The sequence below is a fragment of the Sapajus apella genome, unplaced genomic scaffold, assembly GCF_009761245.1.
Source record: "Sapajus apella isolate SASKATOON/1434 unplaced genomic scaffold, GSC_monkey_1.0 scaffold5, whole genome shotgun sequence".
In the NCBI taxonomy this organism is placed as follows: domain Eukaryota; kingdom Metazoa; phylum Chordata; class Mammalia; order Primates; family Cebidae; genus Sapajus; species Sapajus apella.
In genome coordinates this window covers 37068774-37087821 of record NW_022436945.1, presented here as the reverse complement: position 1 = coordinate 37087821, position 19048 = coordinate 37068774, and the positions used below count along the sequence as shown (strand labels likewise).

At 40.8% G+C, this 19048-nt stretch overlaps 1 protein-coding gene across 1 annotated transcript; it reads left to right on the top strand.

Annotated features, from left to right (window-relative positions):
• The first annotated feature begins 602 nt into the window (after positions 1-602).
• Positions 603-18749, top strand: CNGA1 (cyclic nucleotide gated channel subunit alpha 1). Its single transcript, XM_032274112.1, has 9 exons — positions 603-656; positions 2164-2284; positions 3392-3508; positions 4991-5053; positions 11318-11359; positions 11441-11548; positions 12536-12643; positions 13814-13920; positions 16899-18749. Exons 1-9 carry the CDS (start codon positions 626-628, stop codon positions 18305-18307), a joined length of 2106 nt encoding a protein of 701 aa, XP_032130003.1. The 5' UTR covers positions 603-625; the 3' UTR covers positions 18308-18749.
• Positions 18750-19048: the final 299 nt, after the last annotated feature.

Genomic DNA, 19048 nt, shown 5'->3' with positions numbered 1-19048 from the left:
AAATATAGCTTAAAGTTTCCTGGGCCCATGGGGTTTTTGGATTCAAATAAATTTGCATAGTCATCAATGGCACAGACTTCCGGCTCCACCTACACCCAGAGGGCCCCCAGCCTTATCCCCTTAAAAAGGCTGGCAAGGTTTTCCGGGGAATCCCTCAAGGGATGCCTCACATGTCTCTTTTTGAACATAAGCATGTTCTTTAAGTGGCTGGCTCTTTTAAGAGCAGGTATCAAACTCCAGGCGTAGGCGATCAAGGCCAGTAGGGATTAAGGGGAGGAACGTTCTCAACTCTGCAGTCAGAACCATTCTGGCACCGAGTATTGGAAGCCAAGGGCGCAGCAGGTGATGGCATCTTTCATGTGGTTATGAAGTGGGAAGGTTCCCTGATTCCCCTTGCAGGACGTGTGGCAGGGGTGTGGCTCGCCTGTTCGGTCGCCCCGCTGCTCAAACCCCCTAGGGAAGGGGGAGCACGCAGACCGACAGGTGCCCAAGCCCAAGTGGGCACGTGTTAGCGTGCCCCTTTAGCCTCGCTCTCCCGGGACAGCCGTGCTCACTTACCCCGCCGCCGCCCCATCCTTTTCCTGAGTCCTGGACAAATCAGGTCACACGAACTGTTTGAAAGGTGATGAATGCGGAGGCTTTATTGAACATTCGAGGTGACTTTGAGCGGATGGGGAGCTGGAGTGGGAAGGTGGAGGGGTGCGGGGCTAATCTTCCCCTGGAGTTCCGCCATTCTCGATGGAACTCCTCTTGATGTTCAGGCGCCTCTTCCCTCCTCCTCTGCTGTGCAGCCCTGCTGCTCTCCACTGCTCTCCCCGCTCTGTTCCTGGGCTCCTCTCGACATTCAGCCGCTTGTGTGTGTGCCCGCTAAGGTCTCAGGTTTATATGGGCACAGAATCTGGGGCCAGAGTGGTCTCTCGGAAAATGCAACACTGGGGCAAAAACAGGAGTGCCTGTTTTCACTTAGGTCCGAGGACACAGACCTGAGTGTGGAGCCCTCACCAGGGACCCCACCCTTCTCTACCCAGCGCTTCCCTGCCCCCACCTACCGTAGCAGTAACTGGCATTCTCTAGATGGGTACCCTCAAACAGGAGAGGGGATCCTTCCTGAGGACCAAGAACAGAAATCACAGGCAGTCAGAAGCTGAAGCTAGTGAAGAAGGCAATGTCTCAGACAGCAGACAAAGGAGCATGGCGTGTGCTGGGAGCTGCTGGAAAGTGAATTGAAATTCCACCCTGCATCCTCTACCTTCGCTGAGGAAGTAATACGCCCTAACTAGAGTTTAGGCCAGTGTTTCTCAAAATAAGTTGCTTGGGTATATATGCATCTGAATAATTTAGGGGACTTACTGAAAATGTGATCAAATTTATTTCTTCTAAAGTTTGAATCCCATTGAAAACGATTTTGTCTAAATGCCTGTAGAAATTCACAGCTGATTACCTCCATTACATCTACTGCTTTTTACTGTTAGTTAATTGTTTGATGGGTATGTGAGGTCCCTGTGGTTTTGTTCTACAGTTACATTGATTGAATATTTCGAAACTGGGATCAATCCAGATTTTTAAATGATTTTTATCTCTGGTACATTCTTAAATTTAAAAAATTTTACAAAAAACTGGTCAATTGGAATTAGGGGAATAGGCCATGCCTGTATTCTATTAAAGGATAATTCCTATGTAAAACTGCAAATAGTGCTATTATAGTCTAAGAAAAATGTCAGCGTTGATATGGTTTGGCTGTGCACCCACCCAAATCTCATCTTGAACTGTGGCTCCCATAATCCCCATGTGTCATGGGAGGAACTCAGTGGGAGGTAGTTGAATCATGGAGGCAGGTTTTCCCATGCTATTCTCATGATAGTGACTAAGTCTCATGAGATCTGATGGTTTTATAAAAGAGAGTTTCCCTGCACAAGCTGTCTTGCCTGCTGCCATGTAAGATATGCCTTTGCTTCTCCTTTGACCTCTGCCATGATTGTGAGGCCCTCCCAGCCATGTGTAACTGTGAGTCCACAAACCTCTTTCCTTTATCAATTACCCAGTCTCAGGTATGTCTTTATTAGCAGCATGAGAACAGACTAATACATAGGGTGAAACTTTTGATTTTATATATATCAATATATAAAAATAGTCTTCCCACTAATAAGACTTCTTTCTTCTCAGATATGAAACTAACCATGAAGAAAAATATTATCAATACACAGCAGTCCTTTGTAAACATGCCCAATGTGATTGTACCAGATATTGAGAAGGAAATACGAAGGATGGAAAATGGAGCATGCAGGTAAATGCAAACATTTTCCCATGCATTTTTAATGTTAGCCACAGTTCTCTAATTTAACTAGGTTTAATTTCAATTTAGCTTTATAATTTGTAGCCTTGAACTTTGTAATATATTTAATTTAGCAAATTTATTTATACTTTGGGACAGCATGACTTGTCTAACAAATGAACATAGATTTTATTTATTTATTTATTTATGTATTTTGAGATGGAGTTTTACTCTGTTACCCAGGCTGGAGTGCAGTGGCACGATCTCGGCTCACTGCAAACTCTGCTTTCCAGGTTCAAGCGATTCTCCTGCCTCAGCCTCCCGGGTAGCTGGGACTATAGGCGCATACCAGCACACCTGGCTAAATTTTTTTTTGTACTTTTAGTAGAGGCGGGATTTCACCTTATTGGCCAGGCTAGGTTCGAACTCCTGACCTCAAGTAATCTGCCGGCCTCAGCCTCCCAAAGTGCTGGGATTATAGGCATGAGCCACCATTCCTGGCCTCAATATAGATATTACTGTGGTCACTTTTTTGGAAGCACCTATTAAGCACCTATGCCAAATATTTCTTTAGTCACTGGCAGGGCTTTTCCTCATGGGACATTTAGAATCTAAGGAGATGACATTGCCATAGATACATATAAAAAATATGCAGAGTATGAAATGCTGGCAATGTGATTTAAAAGTATAACTTAAAGTACTTACCCTATAAAAGAATATAATATATATGAATGTGTTCGAATTTACTTTTAGTGGGAGGAAACATTAGTTAGAAAACAAGTTAGCTCACACAACTGTATAATATGATCTAAGTCCCAGATACCACACTTGCTATTTGATAAATGTTAACATTAACCAACGCATCAAGCAATAGGAATGTGGAAACCTAGAAAGTAGTTTCTTAGTTAAATGTGTTTTACTGAATTATGCATATATTCTATAGAATTCTATGTATTCTGTATAGTTCTAACGTCACACTAACTAAAAATTGTTATGTGTGTTAGTTTGAGAAGAAAAGAAAAGAGGTGAGGTAATGATCCCCGTGGTGAGAAATGTTGCTCCTCCCCAGTGGTTGAAAACATTAACTCACCTCTCTCTCTGCCTCCTGTTGAACTGTAGTTCCTTTTCTGATGATGATGACAGTGCCTCTATTTGTGAAGAATCAGAGAACGAAAACCTTCATACAAGGGGTTCCTCTAGTTATAAGTCACACAGAAAGGGAGGACCGTCGCAGAGGTGAGCAGTATGATCCATCTCTCGGTACCTGTCTTTAACCATTTATGCCTAAAGTTGCAGTGTTTTGGTTTTTTGCAATCAAACCATGGCAATGACCTTGAGCAGTAGGATAGAAATAACACCCATGTGCTTGGCGTTCTAATAATCACACACTAGGTATAAATGGCTTTGTAAAGTGTTGTTTAGATAAAAGGTCTTTTACTTCTTCCACAGAGCAAGGTTGGCAAATGCCTCTGCTGTCTAGACACGACATGGGATCTCAGCAGGAGTTACTTCTGTTCCTTACCCATGCCCTCTCTTGGGAAATATTGCCACTGCCAGATGATTATTCACAATGGTGGGGTTCCAAGGTGTACACACTCTTGCTTCATTTTTCCTGAGACCAATGTCTGTCCCTTAAGAAACCCAGTCTTCTCTGATTTCTTGTTTCTCTCTGATTTTTCTTTCAGGGCCCTGAAGCAAGTACATGTGAGAGGGTTGGCTGTTATTCTCTAAAATGCTCCATCCCATTTGGTCCTACTTTTAGGAAATAGAGCACTGGAGAGAGGTGCTAGAAGTAAAAAGCAAAAAATCCTTAGTAGGAAATAAAGAAGTTGTAAAAACCTCAGATACCAGACTTGAGATTGCAGAAGGGGTGTGTGTGGTGTTGATGTGGAGCAGGGGTTCCCACCCTATTTGACATAATTACTTTTTCTTTGCTTTTTTCCTCCCCTTTTTTTCCTCTTTCCTATTTTTCTTCCCACTGATTACATCCAGCCTTCCCATTGTTTTTATTTATCTTTTCTCCTCATTTTATTTTCCCTGACAGTCTTAGGTTTCTTATTGGGAGTTACTGGCATTGAGGTTGGTTTACTTAAGCTAATTCTTGGAATGAACGTTGACTGATATGCATTTACTAATCACGTGTATTATAGTTCATTTTCATACTGCTGAGACTGGGTAATTTATTAAGAAAAAGAGGCTTAATGGACTCACAGTTCCACATGTCTGGGGAGGCCTCACAATCATGGTAGAAGGCCAAGGAGGAACAAAGTCATGTCTTACATGGCAGGAGGCAAGAGAGCATGTGCAGAGGAACTGCCCTTTATAAAACCATCAGATCTTGTGAGACTTATTTACTAGCACAAGAATGGCACAGGAAAAGCCCACTCCTATAATTCAATTACTTCCCATTGGGTTACTCCCATGAAATGTGGAGATTATGGGAGCTATAATTCAAGATGAGATTTGGGTGGGGACACAGCCAAACCATATCACCACGTTTGTTCAAGACACTGGTATTTAGCAAGTCATACTTCATGGAGGCTTATGACATATTTTTATGTTTTATGCTTCATGATATGTTTTTGAAATATCATCTAGGCAGTCTTTAGTAATGAGTAGAAACTGAAAAGAATTTGTTCTTTCAGACCATTTGCTTACCATGGACATTATACAGATGGTGACTATTGTGATTTCACTGCATGTTTTTTCATTCCCCAGGGAGCAGTACCTGCCTGGTGCTATTGCACTTTTCAATGTGAACAACAGCAGCAATAAAGAGCAGTAAGTACATTTACAATAGAAAACCAAAGCTTTGGTTTAAAGGAAACCAGTAAAAAGATAGGAATATATCTGAATCTGTTATAGAGCAAATATTTATTAAGCAAAAGATGTAATACAATGGCAATGATAGTCTACCATTTTGTTGTTTGGTTATCTCTGTTGGAAAAATTCAGCTACCCATATTAAAAGTAGTATTTGTCTATTTGTTCATTTAGTTGACTACATGTGGAAAAATCATGTCTATAGTGTTGTACATTTGGCTTTTTCTGTGGATGGAGTGACTGACAAAAACAAGTGGAACATATTACTCCTTTCCGGTTTGAGCCAATGTGTCTTAGATGAAGTTCCTCAGGAGACAGTTTCTGAGTTGGAGGCTCATATGCAGAGGTTTGTTAGGAACGGTCCTGGGAACGATATCTGGAAGGGAGCTGGGGGTCCGTATCGGGCAGAGGGAGAAGTCAAACTTCAGTGAATAGGGCTGATGTACAATGCGATTCTATAGGGAGCCCTCGAGCAGGGATGACCTTTCAGAGTTGTCCCATATTTAGGTAATAGATTTGGGCCTTTGTACCCACGCACAGTTATTGGAAAAAGGTTGACCTTAGAAGATGGAGCATAACCTTGAGCATGGTGGTTTCCTTCAGCCAAGGCCAGCCAGGGGAGAGGAAAAACTGTGAGCTGCCAGCAACCAACACTCTTGGCAAGTGGGAAATGAGTGCCTGGATTTTGTGCACCACCTGCATAGCCACTATACAGCCCACCTGTGTGCTGCTCAGATCCATTTTGTTTATATAGAAAATTCATCCCATCTGGGAATACCTACTCCAGGATCCTGGCTCTTCCTTTTTCCTGAGAAAGCTTATAAGAGGAAAGTTAATGGGATTAAACTAAGGTCTCTGATAGCTGCAGGTGGTTTTGTGGCCTCGGCTGAAATTCTTCACTCTCTCCTCTTCTACTCCTTCTAGAGTCCTCTCACCCTTGGCCAGCATGTTTGCTGGTCCAGATGACTTAGCTGGTGGAACAATACAGACACTCATCCCTGAAGGACTTGAGTCCTGGGTCACCATGCCTTTCTTGAGTCATGGCTACAGTACTTGCCCATTTGCCACCAAAACTGGGCTGGAACATACCAAAAGACATCACAGTGGACTACCTGGGTGCAAATACATCTCCCCTTCCTGAATTGTATAACAGTGGCACTGCCTACTTCTGATGATCAAGTTCAATAACTTTTGCCAGTGTGGTGACTCTCTTCCATGCCTACTGGTTTCTTAGCATGAGGGGCCCAAAGTGGCTGGGGAGTAGCCATAGCTTAATGTTTAATGGAACTCTGGCATTCCCTGGCAGATGCATCAGTCCTCTGGAAACCAGGACCTCTAGACCCACAGATCCTTAAGTTGCAGGAATCGGAAGCAAACCTTTCCTACATTTGTCACCCCTACTTAGACCTCTTAGTTCCCAGACCAATGCATTCTCTATAAGCATAGAGAACCATACAATGATCATTGTTTTAGCATATATACAGTATCTTAGAGGATGGCATCTTATCTTTTTAGAGTATAAACTTTATGATAGCATCTCAGCTATGCCTTCCAAAGGTCACTCCTTAACTATCATGTCAGTAGCTGATAAACAGTGTGCAGCAGTTGATAGGACCATTGGATCCCATACTCAGGGTCCAATGCCACATTTCCTTTGCCTTAAAGTGGGTCCTTGGTCCAAAGTGATCTTAAGTAATGTTTCCTATTAGTGATCATGCTTCATATGCCCCTAAATAATGGAACTGGTCAAAGTCCTGTGGCAAAAAAGCACGTAAATAGCCATACATATATCAATTCATATCAATATGTTTAATGCCTCTTCTATGGTGTCAGGAGTCCAACTTAGTTAACTCAGCATCAAGTGACTGATTACTTTCTTCAGTAGAAAGCACTGTATTGGAGTCATAGCATTGGTCTCTGTAACTGGCGGGTTCACTAGGAACAAAAAACAAACAAACAAAAACAAAGATTTTCAAACTTTGTGCTCATACTCATAATGTGTTCATTCAGTCTGCCTCTTCTCCAGAAATATTTTCCCTGATCTTTCCATCTTTTTCCATCCAGGTCCCTGACCAACCAGTCAAGGCGTTTGTGACTGCCCATGAGTCCTTTTATATTCTTAATATGAGCTATTTCTTTTTCGTTTTTTTTTTTTTTTTTGGAGACCGGGTCTCACTTTGTTGCCCATGCTGGAGTGCAGTGGTGCCAGGCTGGTCTCCAACTCCTGGCCTCAAGTGATCCTCCCACCTCAGTGTCCTAAAGTGTTAGGATTACTGGTGTGAGCTACTGCACCCAACCTGGGCTATTTCTTTTTCCATACAAACTAGATGACTGTATACTACTTGAAGCTGGGGAAATTAACCTCACATTGTCTTCTAAGACCACCCCTAAGTGAGGCTGTGATGCAGACACAGCCCATTACGGCTTGCATCCACATGGTAAACTGACCCATCTATGCAACATGCTGTATCAGCTGCTACTAAAGAACCCCACATATGGCCACAGTTGGGAGTGGAGAAATAGGTGCTGAGTGGAAAGTGACATAGTGGAAAATGAATGGGAATTTCCAACAGTGGAAAATGACATAAAGAAGGGCACTGAAGTCTGGGCATGGTGTCTTACACCTGTAATCCCAGCACTTTAGGAGGTTGAGGCAGGCAGATCACCTAAGGTCAGGAGTCGAGACCAGCCTGGCCAACCAACGTGGTGAAACCCCATCTCTACTAAAAATACAAATATTAACTAGGTGTGGTGGCACGTGCCTGTAGTTCTAGCCACTTGGGAGGCTGAGACAAGAGAATTGCTTGAACCCAGGAGGCAGAGGTTGAAGTGAGCTGAGATCATGTCACTGCACTCCAGCCTGCGTGACAGAGCGAGACTCCTCAAAAAAAAAAAAAAAAAAAAAAAGGTACTGAGTCACCTGTCTGGGCAGCTTACTTTTCCCTCTGGTTCATGCTCAGTCTCAGAGAGCTTACTTCATCATATGATGGATTGCTACCTTATGACTTGTTGTTTCTGACAGAATCCATCTCATGATGGGCATTCATTTTATGTCCATGGTTAGGTAATCCTATTTCAGGGTTTGATTAACAGAATGCCATTGATACAGATATAGAGGACTAATGTGATACTCTGAGAAATGTCCACATGATCCAGGTTGCTCAAGGCTGTTGTGACAGTGGGAAGGAGAGTTAACAGAGCCTTGGAAAAAGAGTGGAGATGTGTATAGTTTTTTATCCCATGCGAGTGAGAGCTATTTCTGTCCTCTTTCCTGAGAGTCATGAAAAATGACATTCACATAACTGACCCAGAACCTCATGTATGCAGTGTATATCAGGTGAATATATTATTTCCTGCATATGACACAGCAGCTGCAATTGGGGCTACTACTTCATTGATTTTTGCAATAGCCTACTACTGTCCGTTAGGATCCATTTGGTTTTTGCAGGGATCTGCTGATGAATTATGTGGGAAAATGAAGAGGGATCACCACCCTGCATGCATTAGGTCTTTAAGAATGACATTTTTTTTTTTTTAATTTCCCCAGGATGTAGTGTTGCTATTGGCCAGAGGGTGGGAAGCAGCTTCAGGGCTTCTACTTGGTAGAAGCTGCCTACTTCAGGGCTTCTTCTCTCCTCACAAGCCAAGGAACTAGTGGGGGTAGGGGTAGGAGTTCTGCCCATGAGCAATTATATACATTTCCCTTTTGTATTCAGGAATTATGTACATTTCACTTTTACATTTAGGAAGTGGAAAAATGATCACAGAGTAGGTCTCTGTGTTATTTTCCACATAGGACACGGCAGCTGCAATTGGGGCTACAACTTGGTTGATTTTGCAATAGTCTACTGCCATCCACTAGGATCTATCTGGTTTTTGCAGGAGTCAGATGATAAATTACATGGGAAAATTAAGAGGGACAACCACTCCTGCATGCATAATTTTATACAATTATGTACATTTCCCTTTTATATCAAGGAACTTATATACATTCTACTTTTATATTCAATAATTATATACATTTCACTATTACATTTAGGAACTGGAGAAATGATGGTGTAGTAGTCGGTCTGTGGACCCAGTGGAAACAACATAAGTCATATCTCCTCCAGGAATCTATTATTACTGGAACATCATATGCTCCTCAAGTTTAACTGGTCCCTAGGTCTGATGATACTTCAGTCCCTAGGTCTCAACATCCACTTGGATCCTGTGCCAAACAGTCTTCAATGTATCTAGGTATTCTTTTTTTCCCCCCAGAGTACAGTGATCTAAGTAATGGCCATAGGTTCTTTAGGAGAAAGACTAGGGAAATCATTACTGAATACATTTGTCATAGTGTTGCAGAGTCTTTTTTCATGGCGTCCTGGCTTCTCCTCTAGTCAGTGATTTTAGGTCTAAGTGCTGGCTTAGGTCTGGAAACTGTTGAAGGATTCTGATTTCTTTTTAACTTGAATTTTAATTAATCAATTTATTTTTTGAGATGGGGTCTCGCTATGTTGCCTAGGCTGGTCTTGAATTCCTGGGCTCAAGTGATCCTCCCACCTCGAACTCCCAAAGTTTTGTGGTAACAGGTATGAACCACAGTGCCCTGCCAGGATTCTAATTTTTTTGATGTAGTAGGTTGCCCTCAACCTCCTAATTATTCATTCCTGGTTTGTTTTGGTTGTATACATTAAACAGTACCCTAACTAGCTAACAGGCTTCCCATCTGTCTAGGAATACTGTATTCTATTAACCTCTTCCATAGCGGTCTATGGGTTAAGCCCTTTGGTCGCCATACCTACCTTAATGCTCATTATAATTACTGGACCAACCTTACTTCTGATGGGTAAGCACCGCCATTAGTCTCAGTTATTTCCAGATCCTGTTATCCCTACTGCTCTCAGAGAACCCAGTTCTGTAATGGCGTCTCCCACCATCAGGCCTAGCCTACAGAGGATAGCACCACTGTGCTTCTCAAAGCTGCTAGTGTCCCTCTCACCAGCACATTCCACGTTACTTTTGCATCCTTTGAGCTCTCTTTGAGAATAACCAGCTGGTAGGCTATATTCCAAACACAGTGTATCCACTTCAAGATGCCACCTTTCTGGGTCTTTTGATACCTTCCTCCACCATCTGCCATGGTGTTGTTTAATGCTTATTTCATTTTGTGTGGGCCATTATCTTTTCCAGGCTTCCAAGAGCCATTTGTGTAGTGTGTCAACATCATCCTTCAGGATCCATTCTAGGCTGTCAAATGTTGATTCACAGACATGTACTCCCACAACAGTAAATTCTCCCTTATCCAGTTTTATGGTCTGTCCCTGTTTGTACATGACCATTTTAGATGTTAAGCCTCGCCTCACTTGTCAATCTTATCTACCATTTCTTCTCAACTGTGGCTTTCCAGTTCTCCTGGTCATTCTTACCCAGATTAAGTCCACTGCACTTTAGAAATTTTCCTGCTCTAATATCCTCTCCCTGCTCTACTTCTCGAACTCTTACTCATACTTCGAGGCCTAGCTTTAGACCTACCTCCCTTTAAAACCCTTTTCTGACTATCCTAGTGGTAAGAAGATACCTATTCATTCATATCTGGATAATGAAATTTCCTAAGACATCTGAGCTGATAGTGGCAGCCTGATATAAACCCTAAATCTGTCTGACTTCAGAATTCATTCCCCTGCTGATAGAGAAAGCTAAGTGTGGAAAGAGGCACTAGTTACACAGTCTCCACTCAAGAAGAAATTGTGTGTAGAGAAAGGTGGTCTTAAATCCAGAGAATTATTCTAATAATTGAGACTCCACCATATTACGAGAGAGCTTGTTGATTACTGGTGAAAAATGGCTTCAGTCAGGGTTATCTCCTCTAAAGAAAATTGATGGTATTTTCTTAAAATTCTCAGTGACTATTTTTAATACATGAACACTTTCAAGGAACACTATTTGGGGGGCTATTTCTTAAATTTTTCTCATTGGTTTTACGCCTTTATTCATCTCCATTTTCTTCTATTTCCCACATCTATATTAACTTTAGAAGTTTTTGTTTATTATCTAGATAATTGCCCTCCTTTTTTTTTTTTTTTTGGTAGAAATCTCCAGCAAAAGATCAGAATTCGGGGTTTTGAGCGCTTGGGCAGGTCTTTGAATGTAAGGCTGAGATTTCTGCTCGATGAAAAAGAACGTAAGTAGGAGTGGAAGACTGTGATTATGTAACAGATATATTATTATTTTTCTTTAGAGAACCAGAAGAAAAAAAGAAAAAGAAAAAAGAAAAGAAAAGGTAAGACTTGGCATGAATTACCCTGCATTTTTCTGCCCATAACATTTCTGTATTTTAATACTACTTGCTTAACTTTTTCAGCAAGTCAGGTGATAAAAATGAAAACACAAAGGACCCAGAGAAGAAGAAGAAGAAAAAGGACACAGAGAAAAAAAAGAAAGAGGAGAAAAGCAAAGATAAGAAAGAAGAGTAAGCACTTTCATTGGCATGGAAATAGAATGAAATTGTGATAGGTTTTAGATGCAGGGATGGATTTCCATAATACAAAGTGAAAGAAACTTTATAGTAAAGAGCCCTGTATAAAGACTAAATGTCTTTCAACATTGAAAAATAAACATTTAACATAAATTATCAGAAGTGAATTAAAACTTTTTTGAATTTCCCTAAAATTAGCAATGGTAGCATTATTCTTAGTTGTCTCAAGAATTTTCACTGCTGTGGTTATTTTCCCTAAGCATTGGTAAAGATAACTTATTGCTGAGAAATCTTTAGGTTCTAAGGAGGATTAGGTTTCTAGGATCCTACTGTTATTTAAAAAACGGAAATAAAAATTTAATTTTTATTTAAATTAGATTCTTATAAGCAATGTGCAACCTAGATTTTTTGCACGCACAGATAGCAATAGGGTTTGTGCTCCTATGAAAATCTAATGCCTCTGCTGATTTGACAGGAGGCAGAGGAGCTCAGGCAATAAAGCTCGCTGGCCCTGCAGCTCACCTCCTGCTGTGTGGCCCACCCGGTTCCTAACAGGCCAAAGACCGGCACTGGCCCATAGCCCAGGGATTGGGGACCCCTGATCTATGCCACATTTCCCTCTCAGTGGCTGAAGTATACAACTGACTGCAGCATCTCAGTGTTGGGGACCCCGATCTATGCCACTATTTCTTCTCAGTGGCTGAGATACACAACTGACTGCAGCTTTGCAGTGAAACCAGGGCTCTAGTAAAAACCTAATATATGCTTTCATGTAAGACTAGTCATTTCATTATCTATCCACCCCTCACTAACCACTTTCTTATGACTAGCGCTCTTATGCCATGCTGATCTTCCCCCTGCAGAATGAGCTTCTCTGGCTTACTTCCATTTCTTAATTGTAGGCATAACGATGTTTAATATGGTAAACAAAAATGTTCTTGTATCTCAGTAACTATCCCCTTTATTTCTAATTGCTGCTAGGGAGAAGAAAGAAGTTGTGGTTATTGATCCCTCAGGAAACACATATTACAACTGGCTGTTTTGCATCACCTTACCTGTAATGTACAACTGGACAATGGTTATTGCAAGGTGTCTGTATATTTTTTTGTGTGTGTGGATTTCAGTCCACTTCTAGTTTCCAAGTTCACTGACTAAACAATTTGACTTAGAGCCTTTTAGGACACACCTTCTTTCTCTACCACAGGTGGTAAAGAGAGGCTAGATTATTCTCAGTGTGTTTTCCTGGGATCAGGAGGAGGTGCTTCAGTTCTCAATATAATTGGGTCTCCAGTACTGGGATGGGTGGAGGGGTGAGGGGAAGACTTTTATTTTTAAAATTTTTTAACTTTTATTTGAGGTTCTGGGTACATATGCAGGCTTATTATATAGGTAAATTCATGTCACAGGGGTTTGGTGCACAGATTATTTCCTCACCCAGGTATTAAGCCCAGTATCCAAGAGTTATTTTTTCCGTTTCTCTTCCTTCTCCTACCCCCCACTCTCAAATAGACCCCAGTATCTGCTGTTGGAGGGGAAGATTTTTAAACTTTTGGTTGTATAATAACTTAATTAGAACATCAGGAGAAACTATTTTCTTTGACCTATGAGAAAAAAAAAATGTTCCCAAATAGCGGAAAAAGATCACGGATTCCCTGCCTTTTATATGGTAAACACCTCACTCATCCAAGACCAAGCACAATTTCCTAACGCGTTTTGGGTAGAGATGGTCAGTATGAACCTGGTGATCAGTGTGTTTCACCCAACATATTTTGATTTTAGTTTTAGGCCATTTATTTTTTTAATTGATTTAAATATTTTTTATTTGTACAAGTGTATAGGGTACATGTGAAATGTTGTTACTTGTAGATAATGCATAGTGATAAAGTCAGGGTATTTAGGGTGTCCATTACCCAAGTCCAATACATTTTTGTTAAGTATAGTCTGCTATCAAACATTGAATTCATTCCTTCTGTCTTACTGTTTGCTTGTCCCCTTCAACCTACTTATTCTTATTGGATGTTTTTACAAAGCTGATTAGTGTTATGGAAACGATGTTGGAATTCAGAAGTGCGAGAATCAAAATCCAGCCACTCAGGGAAAGTTTCGGAAAAGCCATGGTTGGTTAAAGAACTCTAAGGTCCTCTCCTAGCCATAGCGTGCTGTGCTTTTCATCATGATAAAGAAAAGATACAAAGAGAACTTTTACTTAATTTGGCCCCCATTTCTTTTCTGTTTATACAAGTGTTTCTTTTTTTACAGAGCATGTTTTGATGAGCTTCAATCTGATTACCTAGAATATTGGATCGTTTTGGATTATGTGTCAGACATAGTCTATTTGATGGATATGTTCGTACGAATAAGGACAGGTAAATACATTTGGTTTTGAATATTTTAAAATTTCATGCTTTTATCTCTAGCATTGTAATTTGACATTTTCTAATCCAAGTGTTCCTCAAAGTAAACTCACAAAAGTCTGTTCTAGAGGAAAAGGCACAAGTGAAAGAAGAGTCACGATGTATACTCACAGGCATCGGCTACTCCAGCTGATTCAGAGGAAGTTACCAGGCAACATTTTGACTGTAGATGTGGCTTTCCTCCATTATCCTGTTCATTGGTTTTGTGCCAGGCAAGAGGAATAGAGAAAGCAGAAATATTCTTCCAGCTATAGGGGGGAGAGTAAGTGCTACCTAACAGGGAGATAATTTGGAGTCATGGGGGAAAATGTCATTGTCCTCAGCACAGCCATACTCGAAATTTTTAAAAAGACAGGAAAAATACACTTTACTCACCTTTGGTTTGTGGTGAGATATTATTGACCAGAGGGAATAGCTTTCTCCTTGAAGTATTTCTGTTAAATAGGTAGAAGCTCATCGTTTCTACCCTGCTCTCTACATGCCAATGTAGCTGGTATACATAGACTATAACCTATTAAGAATCATCACATAAAATCAAACATTTTTAAAATACTAGTATCCTGGAACAGTGCCTCACTTGCTCTGTCATATTTGTAGCTCTGTTAGCCAGTTTAGGAGAAAGCAAATCCCTTTTCTAACATAACATATCAGAGGGCTGAAATGCTGGGTTTTTAAAACACACGAGGCCCATGGTAACAGCACAGAAGGGAAGATCCCAAGTGTCTAAGGCAGCAAGAATGAGAGATGAAAATGCAGACTCAAGGACACTTCTGTTTCATTTGAAGGGGTAAGGCGAGAATATGAAAAACAGAAAGCACGGGGCAAGTATCCAAGTGTCCAGGGTAGGACTGGGATTCTGACAAGCCAGTGCCATGGGCTATTAGGCACATTGCTCGCGTGTTCAGGAAACCTCCTATGAGCTGTCTGTGGTGGGGAAAAAAACAACAACCCACTGTATGTTACTACACTCTCCATACAACACAATTCTGGTCACCAATATGATGTGGTGTTTCCTTTCCACACCAAGCAATTCTGTAACACCAGCTGGGTTAAAGTTTAACTGAATTCAGACACTAAGGGAGTTAGAACAGGCCCCACAGGTTAAGGGTGGGCTCTGTCTCCCAAGATGGTTCCCCACTTCGATGGCCAACTGTAAGCTTCAGGCTGTGGCTGGTGCTTCTGACTAACCAGCTATAAATTGGCGTTCCCACCCCTCCCTTGTGGGTGCAATCATTTGCTAGCACAACTTACAGAACTTAGGAAAACACTGATGTTTACTGCTTTATTATATTAGTAAAGGGTACGATCATGGTTATGGATGAAGAGCCAGATGAAGAGATACATAAAAGTCGGGAAGAATCATGAGAACAGGGGCTTCTGTCCCCATGGAACTGGGGTGTGGCACCCTCCTAGTTTGTAGATGTGTTCACCAACCTGATAGTCTTCCAAAGCCCATAGTTCAGGGATTTTTATAGAGGCTTCATCATGGAGGCATGATGGACTATTAACTCAGTCTCCAGTGCTTCTCCCTTTCCTGGATGAAGGGGGTTAGGGCTAAAAGTTCCAAGCTTCTAAATATAACTTAGTCTTTCTGGTGACCAGCCTCCATCTTGGATCTCACCAAGAGCTGCCTCATTAGAACAAAAGATCAAAAGACATTTTTGATTTCTTTCTTTCTCTTTTTTCTTTCTTTTTCTTTTTCTTTCCTTTTGCTTTTCTTCCTTCCTTCTTTCCTTCTCCTTCCCTCCTTCCCTTCTCTTTCTTTCCTTCCTTCCTTTCTTTCTTTCTCTTTCTCTCTCTCTCTTTCTTTCTTTTCTTTCTTTTTCTTTCTGTTTTGCTTTATTCCTTCTTCTTCTCTTAAAAGTAATATGGAGTTACCTAGGCTGGTCTCAAACTCCTGGACTCAAGGGATCCTCCTGCCTCAGCCTTCCAAAGTGCTGAGATTACAGGTGTGAGCCGCCACACGTGGCCAGAACAAAAGACAATTCTATCACCCAGGAAATATCAAGGGATAAGGAACTCTGTTTCAGGAACTGGGGTCAAGAACCAAATACCAGAACAAAAGGCACACTTAGGGTCAGGCACAGTGGCTCATGCCTATAATCCCAGCCCTTTAGGAGGCCAAGGTGGGCAGATCACGAGGTCAGGAGTTTAAGACCACCCTGGCCAATATGGTGAAACTCCATTTCTACTAAAAATACAAAAATTAGCCGGGCATGGCAGTGCGCGCCTGTAGTCCCAGTTACTCAGGAGGCTGAGGCAGGGGAATCACTTGAACCCACGAGGCGGAGGTTGCAGCAAGCTGAGATTGTGCCACTGCACTCCAGCCTGGGCTACAGGGTGAGACTCCATCTCAAAAAAAGAGATGCACTTAGTATCCATATTGCTTAGGAAATTATAAGAGTTTTAAGAGTTCTGTGCCAGAGACGAAATATATATATATTTCTCACAATATCAGAAGAACACTACTCATAAGAGGAATGGCTTCACCTGGATGAAGATGATAGACCTTGAGAAATTTGTACACTCTCACTTTTGCACTTATAAAATTTTACTTTTTCTTTCTTTTTTCTTTTTGTTTTGGAAACCGGGTCTCGCTGTTGCCTAGGCTGGAATGTAGTAGTGCTATCATGGCTCACAGAAGCCTTGAACTCCTGGGCTCAAGTGATACTCTGTTTTAGCCTCCCAAAGCGCTGGGATTACAGACATGAGCTGTCTGGCCAAAATTTTCCTTTGATTTCTGCCACAGAATATTTTCTACAGCCATAGGTTGATTGGTATTTGTATTTTATTACATTGTTAAAGGTATATTTATTGAAAATGAATTTTTCTTTTGACCTCAACAAAGTTAATTGACAGTAACTTCACAAAAATTCATAATGGCATAAAAAGGAGAAACACTGAATTGAATTTTTTTTTTTCTATTTTAGGTTACCTAGAACAAGGACTGCTGGTAAGGGAAGAACTTAAACTCATAAATAAATATAAATCCAACTTGCAATTTAAACTTGATGTTCTGTCACTGATACCAACTGATTTGCTGTATTTTAAGTTAGGGTGGAACTATCCAGAAATTAGATTAAACAGGCTGTTAAGGATCTCTCGTATGTTTGAGTTCTTCCAGAGAACAGAAACAAGGACAAATTATCCAAACATCTTCAGGATTTCAAACCTCGTTATGTATATTGTCATCATTATCCACTGGAATGCATGTGTGTTCTACTCTATTTCTAAAGCTATTGGATTTGGAAATGATACATGGGTCTACCCCGATATTAATGATCCTGAATTTGGCCGTTTGGCTAGAAAATATGTGTACAGCCTCTACTGGTCTACACTGACTTTGACGACCATTGGTGAAACACCCCCTCCTGTGAGGGATTCTGAGTATGTCTTTGTGGTGGTTGATTTCCTAATTGGAGTGTTAATTTTTGCTACCATTGTTGGTAACATAGGTTCTATGATTTCCAACATGAATGCAGCCAGAGCAGAATTTCAAGCAAGAATTGATGCTATCAAGCAATATATGCATTTTCGAAATGTAAGCAAAGATATGGAAAAGAGGGTTATTAAATGGTTTGACTACCTCTGGACCAACAAAAAAACAGTGGATGAGAAAGAAGTCTTAAAGTATCTACCTGATAAACTGAGAGCAGAAATTGCCATCAACGTTCACCTAGACACATTAAAAAAGGTACGCATTTTTGCTGATTGTGAAGCTGGTCTGTTGGTAGAGTTGGTCTTGAAATTGCAGCCCCAAGTCTACAGTCCTGGAGATTACATTTGCAAAAAAGGGGATATCGGACGAGAGATGTACATTATCAAGGAAGGTAAACTCGCTGTGGTGGCAGATGATGGAGTCACTCAGTTTGTGGTATTGAGCGATGGCAGCTACTTCGGCGAGATCAGCATTCTTAACATTAAAGGAAGCAAAGCCGGCAATCGAAGAACGGCCAATATTAAAAGTATTGGCTACTCGGACCTTTTCTGTCTCTCAAAAGATGACCTCATGGAAGCTCTAACTGAGTACCCAGATGCAAAAACGATGCTGGAAGAGAAGGGGAGACAGATTCTTATGAAAGATGGTCTACTGGATCTAAACATTGCAAATGCTGGCAGTGATCCGAAAGACCTTGAAGAGAAGGTTACTCGAATGGAGGGGTCAGTAGACCTCCTGCAAACAAGGTTTGCCCGAATTTTGGCTGAGTATGAGTCCATGCAGCAGAAACTGAAACAAAGATTAACCAAGGTTGAGAAATTTCTGAAACCGCTTATTGACACAGAATTTTCAAGTATTGAGGGACCTGGAGCAGACAGTGGACCCATTGACTCTACATAGAACAGAAAAGCTGGCCATTAACAGGGACATGCCTCATGATCATTTTGATTTGGTGACTGACATCAACTATAATTTAAAAGAAGAGGAAGACTCAGTTGGGTAATTTTTCCACGAGGAAAATGTGCTTTTGCGCAAGGTACAAGGCCTACACCCTCTCTGGGAGCTACTATGATTAAAAAAGCTTTTTATCTTGGAATTTTTCACAACTGATAATGTGCAAAGATATAAACTGATTAACTTGTCAGTATCTGTATCTTCTGAGTTTTTCACACATGCTCCTTTTAAGTTATAATCTTCATAAAAATGAATAAGTATCCCTCACTTTATGCCATTTTCATGTTGGGTGAAATGTATTTGAAGTAACTGAGAATTACCATGTATATCATGTTGGGGATGACATTTTTAAAAATTAGACTGTAATAAAGTAAAATTAATTATGCAACTGTAGTGAATATGAGTTATTTGATAATTTAGCAGGGAGTTTAGGATCTTGCAGAACTTCAGGGTCATTTTAAGAAAAATCAATCATTTGTGTAGTCTAGGAAGAGTGTTGAGAGAAGCTTTCTACCAATAAAAGCATGATAAATCAGACTTTATGAACATATACATACACATAAATATACAGATATATCACAATGAAAGTAATAACATATTTTAGGAATCTTTTATATTAAATTTTAAAAGTTTTCTGATTATTAAGACCTGACAGCAGTGGCTACTGTCTTACTTCTCTGCCTGGCC

Bases quoted from the DNA above. Each gene is read 5' to 3' on its own strand.
- CNGA1 (XM_032274112.1), top strand. From the start codon at position 626: ATGAATGCGGAGGCTTTATTGAACATTCGAG. The intron at 657-2,163 runs GTGACTTTGAGC...CTTTCTTCTCAG, and splicing joins GGCTTTATTGAACATTCGAG to ATATGAAACTAACCATGAAG. The intron at 2,285-3,391 runs GTAAATGCAAAC...GTTGAACTGTAG, and splicing joins ATGGAAAATGGAGCATGCAG to TTCCTTTTCTGATGATGATG.